General features: G+C 34.6%; 1 protein-coding gene across 1 annotated transcript; it reads left to right on the top strand.

Annotated features, from left to right (window-relative positions):
- The first annotated feature begins 5,045 nt into the window (after window positions 1–5,045).
- On the top strand, window positions 5,046–10,341 carry LOC120010543 (serine carboxypeptidase-like). The gene is made up of 12 exons (XM_038861328.1): window positions 5,046–5,316; window positions 5,417–5,472; window positions 5,616–5,738; window positions 7,083–7,222; window positions 7,338–7,506; window positions 8,060–8,179; window positions 8,268–8,411; window positions 8,486–8,639; window positions 9,494–9,582; window positions 9,690–9,945; window positions 10,037–10,170; window positions 10,252–10,341. The coding sequence occupies exons 1-12, from the start codon at window positions 5,046–5,048 to the stop codon at window positions 10,339–10,341; spliced, it is 1,746 nt and encodes a 581-aa protein (XP_038717256.1).
- Window positions 10,342–12,814: the final 2,473 nt, after the last annotated feature.

Genomic DNA, 12,814 nt, shown 5'->3' with positions numbered 1-12,814 from the left:
CAATTGGGCAAGAAGTTTGTAGCAATTGAAGGAAAACTACTGTATATGAATTCAATAAGGAGAAGGAGTGTCAAATTTGAAGGAAGCTTTTGTGAACCCTATAAAAGGGAAGGCGCCGTAGTAGAAGAGACACGAATTGGAGAGCCACATTCTCTAGCTTTTGTTCTTGTTCTTGATTCATGGCGTTCCCATATTTAGTTTTCTTGTGTTCTTATAACATGAGTAGCTAAACTTCTTTGGTAGGGCTTGATATAGCCTCATATGATTATTGCAAGTACTTCAATTAATTGAATGCATAATTTTGGTTCATGATTATTGTCTTTAATTTCTATGCTTATAATCTATTGTTTGTATGGTTGATTGGCCACCAATTGAATGCTCAATTAGATTCATCTAGGTAGGACTAAGGAACGAACCGAATTCACATGTCTTAGTGGAACTAAAATTAAGGAAATCAATTGTCGACTGCCACAAACAAGGTTTAGGGGATTGATTGGTTGTTATAGTTCTTTAGATCGTAATGAGTTGTTAGCCTGGGGTTAAAAACTGCGAATCGAACAGATTAATCCATTGTTAATAATATTTGTTGGCACCATGAATGAACGAACGAACCAACATATTTAAGAAAGAATCAACCCTTGAATCAGAACCATAATTGTGTGTTTGTTAATTGGATGCTTGTGATAGGATTACTAGGTGAAATCATTGCCCTAGTGTTCTTCTCATATTGATATCATAAAAATCTGAATTTTAATTCCTTTGTTAGTTTAGTTTAATCACATCATACATATTCTCATTCATCACCTTTTCTCAATCATTCATCAAGTTAGGTACATTAATTAGATTAATTAGTCTCCGTGGGATCGACCTCGTACTTGCATACATTGTACTATTCGTAGACTCTTGTGCACTTGCGAGAAATATTACATTAGTACTTGGTAAAATTTTCCATATGTTGTAGATCTCTCCCCTTTAAGGAATTTCGTCCCCGAAATTCTTGCAACCCTCGTTAAATAGTTCGGGGTACTTCTCTCTCATCAAGTCTTCTCTCTCCCATTTAATTTCTTCAAAAACGTTATTTCTCCACAATACTCAAACCATTCATACCGTCTTGTTTCAAAGATGTTTCTCTTGAAAATCTTGTATCTCCACCGATTCCGTTTCAAACTTTAAATTTTCTTCCAAATTCACTGGGGGTTCTTTGAGTACATGCGACTTATCGTAAACATACGTCCGTAACACTGAGACATGGAACACGTCATGAAGTTTTGACAACTTAGGGGGTAATGCCAACCTATAGGCCACATGTCCTACTCTTTGAATGACTTCGAAAGGTCCTATGTAACGTGGTGTCAATTTCTTCTGCTTCATGTCCTTTAACACTCCTTTCCATGGGGAAACCTTTAAAAACACATTATCTCCCACGTTGAACTCCAACTCTCTCTCCCTCGATGACTCCTGGCATGTTTTTGTCTATCATGAGCAACTTGGAGATTGTCTTTAACCATATTTGCCTTTTCTAGGGTCCATTCCATTATTTCCTTGCTAGCTAGCTGGCAAATGCCTTCCTCATCCCAACATACTGGATTTTGACATTTTCTTATGTACAATGCTTCAAAAGGTGCCATGTCAATGCTAGCATGATAACTGTTGTTGTACATGAACTCAACCAGTTGTATATATCTCTCCCATCCTCATTTAAAGTCCAAAACACGTGCTCGTAGCATGTCTTCCATCGTATGTATTGTACGTTCTGACTAGCCGTCTGTTTGAGGATGATGTGCTGTACTAAAACTTAGCTGAGATCCCAACATCTTTTGAAGTTGTCCCCAGAATTTAGATGTGAATCGTGTATCCCTATAAGAGATTATCGATTTGGGTACTCCATGTAATTGAACAATTTCCTTCATATAGATCTCCGCTAATTTCTCTATTGACTCTGTTGTGCTAACCGACAAGAAATGCGCCGACTTTGTAAGTCGATCGACAATCACCCATATAGCATCCTTTTCGGTTCTAGTCCTGGGAAGTCCTGAGACGAAATCCATTATGATGTCTTCCCACTTCCATTCTGGTATCGGTGGTTGGGTCAACACTCCTCTCAGGCTTCGATGTTCTATCTTTACTTGTTGACACGTTAGGCAATTTGACACGTAATCTACAATGTCCCTGCTCATTGCTGACCAAAAATAATGAGGTCGAAGTGTTCGATACATTTTTGTAGATCCTGGATGCATCGAATATGGGGGACAAGTGCGATTCCCAATTCTTTGGTACCAATAACCGATCTCCCAATCACAATGATGATCCATCTTCAGCAATTCTATATATTCGATTCTTCCCCTTTTTGATTTGCTCATACCACTCAACACATCTAGAGTCTTGCAATTGCATAGCTTTGATTTCTTCAGTCAATGTTGGCTGAGCCCCGAAATGCATCAAAAATGATCCTTTCCCAGACTCTCCTTCTGCATGTACCCCCGTCCTTTGCAGTTCGTATCCAGGTTTCGTCTTGGTTACACCATACCTTCGCTTCCTAGGCTCAAACTTCATTTTTCTGCTCAATGCATCTGCAGCCACATTAGTTTTTCCGGGGTGAATTTCTATTGTAAAACCATAATCTTTCAAGAATTCCAACCATCGCCTTTATCGTAAATTCAATTCCCGCTGATCGAGTAGGTACTTCAAACTCTTGTGATCTGTGAAGATACGGAATCTTACTCTATAGAGATAGTGTCTCCAGATCTTAAGGGCGAACACCACTGCAGCCAATTCCATATCGTGCGTCGGATAATTCAATTCATGATTCTTTATTTGTCTTGACACATATGCCACCACCTTGCCATTTTGCATAAATACGCAGCCTAGACCTTCGTTGTACACATCATAGTCGTCCACGTCATTTGGTAAAATCAATATCGGGGCACTTATGAGTCTTCTCTTCAATTCATTGAAGCTTCGCTCACAATCATCCGTCCATTCATATTTCACTCCCTTACAGAGAAGTTTGGTCATAGGAGATACAATTATTGAAAAGTCTTCCACAAACCGACTATAATATTCTGCTAATCCCTTGAAACTTCGTACTTCAGTGGGGTTTCGGGGTGCTTCCCAATTTTCCTTGTGTCCTAGAAATGTAACTTGTCCCAACCAAAATTCACATTTACTCAATTTAGCATATAGTCTCCGATCTCGCAATATCCCTAGCTAGCACAATATGAAGGTGTTCTGTATGTTCCTTGAGGGTCATTGAATATACCAAAATATCATCGACAAAAACGACTACAAATTTATCCTGGAATGGTTTGAATACTCCATTCATCAAATCTATTAATGTAAACAACGTTTGGAGAAAATGATATGTGTTGTACTGTATTTCTCTGAGGTCTTGTACCCAATATATATACATATATTGCTAGCTTGATTCTAAGATGTCTTATATAATTACAGATAATACAATTGCCAATATAATTGCTAACTATCAGCTAATTGACAAGCCAATATTATGGCTATTAGTCAGATAATTGATATGCTAATATCATGACAATAAGTCAACTGATATACAGCTAACAAAATCCATAAATGTTGTCGGAGCGTTTGTAAATCCAAACGGCATTACCAGCTAAAAACTTCCTTGTCTGACAATTCTAGTCATAATTAGTGCACCAAAAAAAAAAAAAAAAAACCTAAAATTCTTTTCCTCTTTCCTCTTCCACTCTCTTTCTTTCCTCGCTGCAGCACCCGTTGATGCAGTCGGAGCCGATTAGACGCCTTTGAGTAAACACTGGACGTTAAAGACAGCCGCCGAATTCGCGGGAGGTGAGGACTTGGAAGGTATTACCTCTTTCTCTACTTGCTCTTTCTACCCTCACGGGCTCACCATCTTCGACATGCCGTATTGGTGAATACGGTGGACGTCGGGCTGCCGAGTCACCACTATGGTGAACAAGGCCTCGAGACGAAGTCAACTATGCCCACGATAGTGCCGTTCGTTGCTATTGAGAATTCCTTGAACTTGCTAATGCGAGTCGTGACTCGGTGATCAAGAGTTGCATGTAACATGCTACTCGGCATTCATAGTTAAAGGTGGGACCGCATGCACTAGCCAAAAAAAAAGGGCAATATGGTTTAATATTCTTAGGTGCATCGGTGCATGAATTGAGATTTTGGTAATAGTTTATATACATACACATATATCGGCTATATATGTATATGTTTTAGTAGAGAGGATTGTAAGGGTCCAATGGCCAAGATGTGATTCTGGTAGATCTAACACTACAGTGGGCCCCGCCTAATGTCCAGACCCAATGGACCAGGTGAAGGCCCGAATATATGTTTAGATTTTGATTGGGGTCGGATAATTTATTTGCGGTTCAATGATATTTGTACAGGTGATCGAGAAGATGCGGCGCATATGTTTGTGTACTGCTATCGAGGTAATGATTCTATAATTCTTGGCCTCTAGTGCCCGATATTCTTCTTTCATATGATTCTATGAATCGCTCCTTTCACTTGACTAGCTCTCGATTGTTTCATTTTCCATTCTTGGAAATCAGGGTCGTTCCTTGTTTCGTCTTATCGTTTCGTGATCTCTATTCATTGATCTCGCAATAGTGTACCCGTTGATAAATTCCTTCTAGTATTGTTGATTGTTCATGATTGTAATTGTGCTTTGATATTCGATTGGTTGTTTGGATATGATTATCCTTGTAGTTGGTTATCTTGTGTGATTGATTCTCTTGACATGTAAACTAATTGGCATGAAACCGTTTGGGTACTTTAGATTGCTAGAAAATGTTTAAAATAAGCAAATTTTATTCTAAAACATTTTGACCTTAAAATTAAATATTGAAAATATTATTTATATTTCCTTATAAGTTAATGTGTAAATCACATAATAGTATTTTGAATTTGATTAAGTTCTTCGTAGAGTCTTGCATAATATTTTAGAAAATAAAATATATTTTCTAAACAAAGATTGAATCGTTTTGGGTGCATGAAAATTTCTATTGAAGACATGCATCATGATTGATTGGTTTGTCTGGATGGGTGTCGATGGTGTAGTTGGCATTAATGTGATAGCATTGTTGTTTGTGGTGTTGGCTTTGTTGTTGTTAACTTGTGGTTTGTTGTTAGCTATGTTATTGTTGTCTGACAGATTATGGTTTGTGGAGTTGTATGGATGGTGGTTGGTGCCACGGTCTCCGATGGTTGTTCCGGACTACCGTGTGCTGCTTTTGAGATTTGTCAATGGTTTTGTGTGCCACAACCTCCGACGGTTTTTCAGAGTATCGTGTGCTACTATGTTTGAGATTTGTGGATGGTTTTGAGCAACACGGCCTCCGATGGTTGTTGGTATTGACTATGGTAAGATCATATTGATTATTGTCTGCCAATTTTATCTTGGTTGTTTAAGTTGTTGCTCTGTCTTCAAGTAGATTTAATATATTCTTTATTTTGTTGGATGTTTCGGTATTTGTTTATCGTTGTTCGATTTCGTTTGTGTGATTGTTGCGCACTCGGGTGCCTACCACATAGGTATTTGGGTTCCTATCGGGTACTTACCCCTACTAGGCTTTGTGGCTCACACTCTTTTTTGTTTCCCCCACTTTTAGGTGAGTTCATTGATGGTGGTCAGTTTTCAGCGATGTGATCTCGGTGACATGGATACTAGGATCTGTCGGGTTATGGGTAGTTTTGCTAGGTTATTGTTGTTAAGCTTCCGCGTATTGAACTTGGTTGGTTGTTTTGAAATTTTTTAATATTTATTTTAATAATAAATGCATTGTGAGGATTTTGACAAAATTTTTGGAAGTCGATGTTAGTTTGGTCTTTTCGCAGAACCCTTTGAGACGGGTCATTATAATATGTGTTTTTTTAAGTTCATTTCTAAAACATGTTTTCAAAAAAATATGTAAATCTCTATTGATATTCAAAATCAACGGCAATGCCAAAATCAAGGCATTAGAGGCAAACTATTCTTTTTCCTTGTGAATACAAAAACTGAAAACATGTTCATTTCTTCAATGCGTTCGGAGTATCCAATACAACCATTCTTTGTGATACAAACATATCTTAACTTTCTTTTTTGTCATAGGCTCGTATAACCGACTCCAAACTTTTGGGATAAAAGCTCGGATGATGATGATGATGATACCAAGAAAACATTTGTTCGGCAATGAGACGAAGAAAAAAAATTATCATCAAATATTCAAATTATTTTCACCATCGAGATTAGGCATCTTCTAGTTCTTGTTAAGGTCAACTATATTTGAAAACAATAATAAAAGCTAAATCTTTTTATCAAATATATAATTTTTTATTTTGCACAAAATGTTTTTAATTTGAACTCTATAAATATCAACACAAATAATAAAACTCATATACTTCAATATAAGTAAAAAAAAAAAAGAAAAAGAAAGAATGAGTTTTCCTTTTGATAATATATTCAAAGTAACTCATACTTGTCTCATTATGTATTGGAAGATATTGAAAAGTCGGCAATGGCAACATCAAAATCAAGGCATTAGAGGCAAAATATTCTTTTTCTTTGTGAATACAAAAGCTGAAAACATGTTCTTCAATGCGTTCGGAGTATCCAATACAACCACTCTTTGTGATATTAACATATCTTAACTTTCTTTATTGTATATATACTAAGAAAGCATCTGATCGGCAATGAGACAAAGATGAAAATAATTTATCATCAAATATTCAAATTATTCTCATCGCCGAGATTAAGCATCTTCTAGTTCTTGTCAAGGCAAACACAATGTCCTCGTCGATAAGGTGTCAAGGTATTCCTGAATCTCCTTCTCAAGCTGCTACAAAGCTTCATATGATGAATTATATTGAAAAATAATAATAAAAGCTTAATATTTTTATCAAATATATAATTTTTTTTTTTGCACAAAATATTCTTAATTTGAACTCTATAAATAGTAACACAAATAATAAAACTCATATACTTCAATATAAACAAAAAAAGAATGGGTTTTCCTTTTGATAATATCTTGATTTCCATTTTATTTTTCCACCTCCTCTTCAATTCATCATTCATCTGTGCCACATACAATTTTAAGGATAACTCATTGGTTGTTCCTGTTCCAAGGCTCGTTGAGCATATGTTCAAGTTCCCTTTTCTTTCTGCTTCAGAGGTTTCTGTTGAAGATCTTCATCAATATGTCGGTTACTACAAACTTCCTCATACTAAGGATGCAATGTAGTTGTCCTTGTATTATTGTTTTTCATCAAGTGCATATTGATATATGTCAAATGTTCTTCAATCTTAATACATAATATCAATCTAAGACTTGTCATTTGTAATTTTTGTGCAGGATGTTCTACTTCTTTTTTGAGTCACGAAATAGTAAGAACGATCCACTCGTGTTATGGTTGACTGGAGGGCCAGGTGCCAGTGGCAGTATTGCTTTGTTTTATGAAAATGGACCTTTTCATATCACAGATGAGTTAACTCTTACACCGAATGAATATAGCTGGAATAATGTAAGTTGTCTTGATATTGTCTATGTGTCTTATTTATTAGATCATAACTAAAACAACCACTGTCTTGATATTGTCCCTGTGTCTTTGAGGTTTGATAACAAATTTGTGTAGTCTTATAACCTCTTTTTGAACAATTTCACCCACGAAGTCTGCTTCACAATGTTAAGCTTTATTCTTACATGTACGGTATTCATAGGGGGCTCTAGGTGCTGTAAAAATCAATACGTGGTATCAATTTTTTTAAATTTTTAAAAATTACATTTATATTTTGATCGATTTTATGAATCCATTGATATTTTTTTGAAACAAAAATCAAATTCAATATAAACAAATATATGTAATGTTTTTTATTTACATCCAATGGTCCAGAATTATCATGCACTTTTCATGTTGAATTCAGTTTTGTTTCGAACAAAAAATATATCATTGAACTCGTAAAATCGATCAAAATATAAATATAATTTTAATTTTTTTTTTAAAAAGGGTATACTTCGTTATCCTCTTTTAGAATTCTTCTTTGTATAGCTCATGATTTTGTCTTTTTTTTATACAGATGTCAAATATTATATATGTTGATCAACCTACCGGAACAGGTTTCAGCTATACAACTAATGACGATGATATAAGAAACGATACAATTGGTGTGAGCAACGATTTGTATGACTTTTTGCAGGTCTTGTTTTTTCGTTCTCATCCTGTCTATTTTAATGCTTGAATTCAATTTGTTATGTGACATAATCTTTTTTTATTTGCAATGGTAGGAATTTTTGGATGCACATCCTGATATGGTTTCAAATGAATTCTTCATAACTGGAGAATCTTATGCTGGACATTTCTCTCCTTCTCTCGCTGCTCGTATTTTCCGAGGAAACACCGAAGAAGAGGGAATTCCGATAAATCTCCAAGTATTTCTTCATTTTAAGGCATAATATTCAAATGAGTTATTTTATTGGATTTGTTAAACGTTATTCTTTTACAGGGATTCGCTATTGGTAATGGACTTACAAATCCAAGAATCCAATACCTATCACTGACAGATTATGCCTGGCACAATAAATTAATTATAGAAAATGATTACCACTCTATTCAAAGTGAAGCGGCTCCAGAATGTGAATCATTTGCAAGAAATTGTGGTGTGTATTACTTTTGACTTCTGATTTTACTTTTCTTGTTTTTCTACTTGTTTGTACATGTTAATTTGTGGCTAAATAGCTTCTTATTTTTTGTCTCTCAACTATATCTCGAGTTTCACTTTCATTCTTAAACTATTTTTTGTCCTAATTTCCTCTGTCAACAATCATCCATGTGGTACCCCTTCCATCCCTAAGATAATTCCAACCGACAAAAAAAAATGATTGTGGCATCCTAAATGGCATATTAGATAAATCTAACGTGACAACCTTTAACAAAACTGAACATTTTATCCTTAAACTATTAAGGATGTAACATTTTCTATCCCCCAACTATTTTAGTATGTATATTTTGTCGTTTATATCAAAATGCATCATAACCTGAGAAAAATAACATGGAGATATATGTTAATGCACTGTTATAACTTTTAAAGATGTTTATGTGTGGTTTATGTAAGTTATAATAGCTTATGATATAAATAACAAAATATACATTCTATAATTTGTTTAGGGATGAAAAGTATTACACTTGTAATAGTTTAGGGACAAAACATTCATTTTTAGGAAAAGTTGCCCATTGGATTTTTCTCGACATAACATGTAGTTGTCACATTGAAATTTTTTGATCTCAAAATCACGTGAAGGACGAAAATGGTACAACATGGTAGTTAAGGGATAAAATTCAGTTGAAAATTAATTAAACGACAAAATTGAAATTGGAGGTATAGTTGAGGGACGACAAGTATCATGTAGCTGTTAATTTGGATGTGTAAAGATTATTTAGATTCACTAACTAAGCATTTAAATTATAAAATTTATTTGATCAATATAACTTGTCTCTTTTACTTTGTTGTTAGACATGGGTGTTCCAAATACTTGTCACACTGCGTTTTTTTATTGTCAAGACATATTCATGACAATCGTCAACATTGCTGGAAATATAAATGTAAGAAATCATGAGAAAATCTCGGCAATATGTATCTATATATGTATTCATGAGAGAGAAATTACAACAAAAATTTAACTTGAGCATCTCCATGCATGGCAATACAGTCTTATGATATTAGAATAGATCGTCATGGTGCATCAGATTATGATTTCTCAAAACTAGAGAGATTTATGAATCTCCAATCAGTAAAAAATGCTCTTGGTGTGAATAAACAATTCGCTTTGAAAAATGAGACTGTATATGGGAGAATGTTAGGGGACTACATGAAGAGTTTTGATGCAGACATTCCTGCTTTACTGGAGAATGGAATCAAGGCCCTTATCTATGCGGGAGATAAAGATCTTACATGCAACTGGCTTGGTAATTCTCCTACTATAATATGTAAATATTATTTATAATTATTTTCAAAGTACACTTAGCATATATTCTTGGACGATTTATGTTTGAATAGGAAATTTAAGGTGGCTCCATGAAATGAAATGGCTTGGCCAAAGAGAGTTTATAAAAGCTCCAGTTGTTGATTTTAAAGTTGATAATATAACAGCAGGATTGATGACGAGCCATGGATCTCTCACTTTCATCAAGGTTTGACAAGTTTTGTGTGTACATGCCTAAATGTTTAATGCTATAATTCAATTTGACTTTATGATTCTCACTTTATACCAGGTTAAAAATGCTGGTCATATGGTTCCAATGGATCAACCGAAAGTTGCTTTTCATATGATAAAAAATTGGATGCAAGACGAGTTGGAATGATAGGCTTCATGAAGTTTTTTTGAACATGTGAAAATGATTTTTTTTCACATCCTGTGTTCTCGATGTGGTGTATTCCGTAAAACTTTTTTTTTGGTAAATGGGATGACTGAGAACCCCATCACTTCTGTATGATATTATAATAAAGCATCATGGTCAATCAACTTATGACTTCTCAAAACTGTTTATGAATATGCATTCAGTACATAATGTTTTTGGAGGGGATAGAAAAAAATTCTCACCAAAATTATACGATAAGTGGTATAATGATGTGGATTTACTATATGAAGAGTTGTAATACATAAATTCCTGCTATTTTGGAGAATAAAATTAAGGTACTTATCTATGTGGAAGAGAAAGATTTCATATATATCTTTATGGACCATAGGTCTTACATTTTGATTTTTATAATTAAATATTATTGTGCTATTTGATTAATTTTTTTGTTACATAATCATTCAGTAACTAAGTTTATTCTAGTGTTTTTATAAACCCTAATCGGTGCAACTCATGCTTTTAATTCAAATAACATCCGATTGAACTAAAATTTGACATGAATATTTCTACGTGCTAAATCTTTATTATGATGCACATAAATTGATTTTTCAAATTGAATTTCATATTGACTAATATATTGTACCAAGCGGGAAGGTCTCTTGCGCTTACAAGTAAATTTTTTAGATTAAATCAAATAAACGTCAAAAGTGCCAAAATAAATGGTAGCCCAAAAAATCGCGGTGGCACCTACATGAATTCACTAAGAAGAAAATTAAGCTGAATTTGAAAATTACCATGTGGCAGTTGACGTGACCATTGTGATGACATGTACACACGATGTGGCAGACTTCCATAAAGAATTTAAAGATGCTGATTTGGTGCCAGGATCAACCGTTGGAGGATCCAGCATCTTTGACAGATGGAATGGGGATTCTTTCCTAAAATATGGTGGATCTGATAACTGATTTAAGGTATATATATATGGTACACAGATGGGGAATCTTTCCCAAGATCAGTCAATCTTGAAAGAAGAAGAGCTACCTAAATTGGGATTGCGGGGTCACCGGACCTCTATTTTGAGGTCTTAATATCCTTTAATTAGGATGTTCTAGCACTTAAGTAGGGTATTTATTTTTAAATAAGTTATTTTTACTCTTATAGTTGCTTCCCTTTGGTTTTGCAGAAAACCGAGCTTAAACGACTGAATTGGAGACTTTTGGAGCTGAAGTAAGAGCTGAAAATTCATCAAGTGTCCGGATTGATAGTGTTGTCTGGCCACCTACAAGCTAAAAAGAGTCAGTGGCTTCAATAGAATTCAAAGCAGCAAGTTTCCAGACACCAAATATATATGTCTGGACACCAACCATCCGGACACCCCAAGGTTCTGTTCGGACACTTTTTTCACAAATCAAGGCAATCTTCACCAAATTGAAGGTGAATGAAGTTTCCAGACACTCCATAAACTGTTCGGACACTTCCTTCACAAAAAGAGTCAGGAGCTTCCTCAAAATCTAAATAAGTAGAAAGTGTCCGGACACCTGTCGCGATTCTCTTTTTGCACAAAAATTTTAGGGGCATTTGGGGCAAATCTTATTTGTAATCAATGGGGGACAACTTTGTAAGGGTAGTTAGGTATTTTTCATTATAAAAAGAGAGTAAAAACCCTAAGATTTGGGTTTTGCCTTATTCCATTCATTCTACAACATTGAGCCTCCTTGTAGTTCTCTCTCTAGGTTTTGTTTAGTTCTTGTGATTTTGATTGTAAACATATGTTTTTCTTCTATAAAATTGATATTTATCTTCATTATGATGGGTGGCTAAGTCTCTTTTCTTGTTTCTAGTCCAGAACGGTGGGTGCAAGATTTTGATTGCTCAAGGTATGCTTTAAAAGTCGTAGCTTTGATCTCTCTCCTTTAATTTCGTGATAGTTTATGTGATTGGGTGTATGAGAATGGCATGTTTGATTGTGTTCTTGGATTGTCCAGTCTAGGGATTCATTCTTGATAGTCTTTATGTCTTATGAACTAGATCAGAATTAAAGTAACCATTGTTCTTCCAAAAATAATACTAATTGTGCATTTCATTTTGGGTAGACTAGGATTTTCTGTAGAACTATTATATGCCTTCACAATATCAAGACAAAAAATTTTACCCAGAAAGTGTGCCTCACAATATTAAGCTTTAACTCTTTTAAGAGTAGCTCACGATTTTGTCTTTTTATACAGATGTCAAATATTATATATGTTCATCAACCTACTGGAACAGGTTTCAGTTATACAACTAATAATGATGATATAAGACACGATATAATTGGTGTGAGCAACGATTTGTATGATTTTTTGCAGGTATTATTTTTTCTCTTCCTATCTAGTTTAATGCTTGAATTCAATTTCTTATACGACATAATCTAGTTTTACTTACAATGATAGGAATCCTTGGATGCGTATCCTAATATGGTTTCAAATGAATTTTTCACAAC

Source organism: Tripterygium wilfordii, chromosome 12 (assembly GCF_013401445.1).
Source record: "Tripterygium wilfordii isolate XIE 37 chromosome 12, ASM1340144v1, whole genome shotgun sequence".
In the NCBI taxonomy this organism is placed as follows: domain Eukaryota; kingdom Viridiplantae; phylum Streptophyta; class Magnoliopsida; order Celastrales; family Celastraceae; genus Tripterygium; species Tripterygium wilfordii.
Note: the sequence above shows the minus strand (reverse complement) of the source record. Positions and strands in the feature narration are given on the sequence as shown.

Bases quoted from the DNA above. Each gene is read 5' to 3' on its own strand.
- LOC120010543 (XM_038861328.1), top strand. From the start codon at position 5,046: ATGGGTGTCGATGGTGTAGTTGGCATTAATGTGATAGCATTGTTGTTT. The intron at 8,640-9,493 runs GTGTGTATTACT...CTTTGTTGTTAG, and splicing joins ATCATTTGCAAGAAATTGTG to ACATGGGTGTTCCAAATACT. The intron at 9,946-10,036 runs GTAATTCTCCTA...ATGTTTGAATAG, and splicing joins TCTTACATGCAACTGGCTTG to GAAATTTAAGGTGGCTCCAT.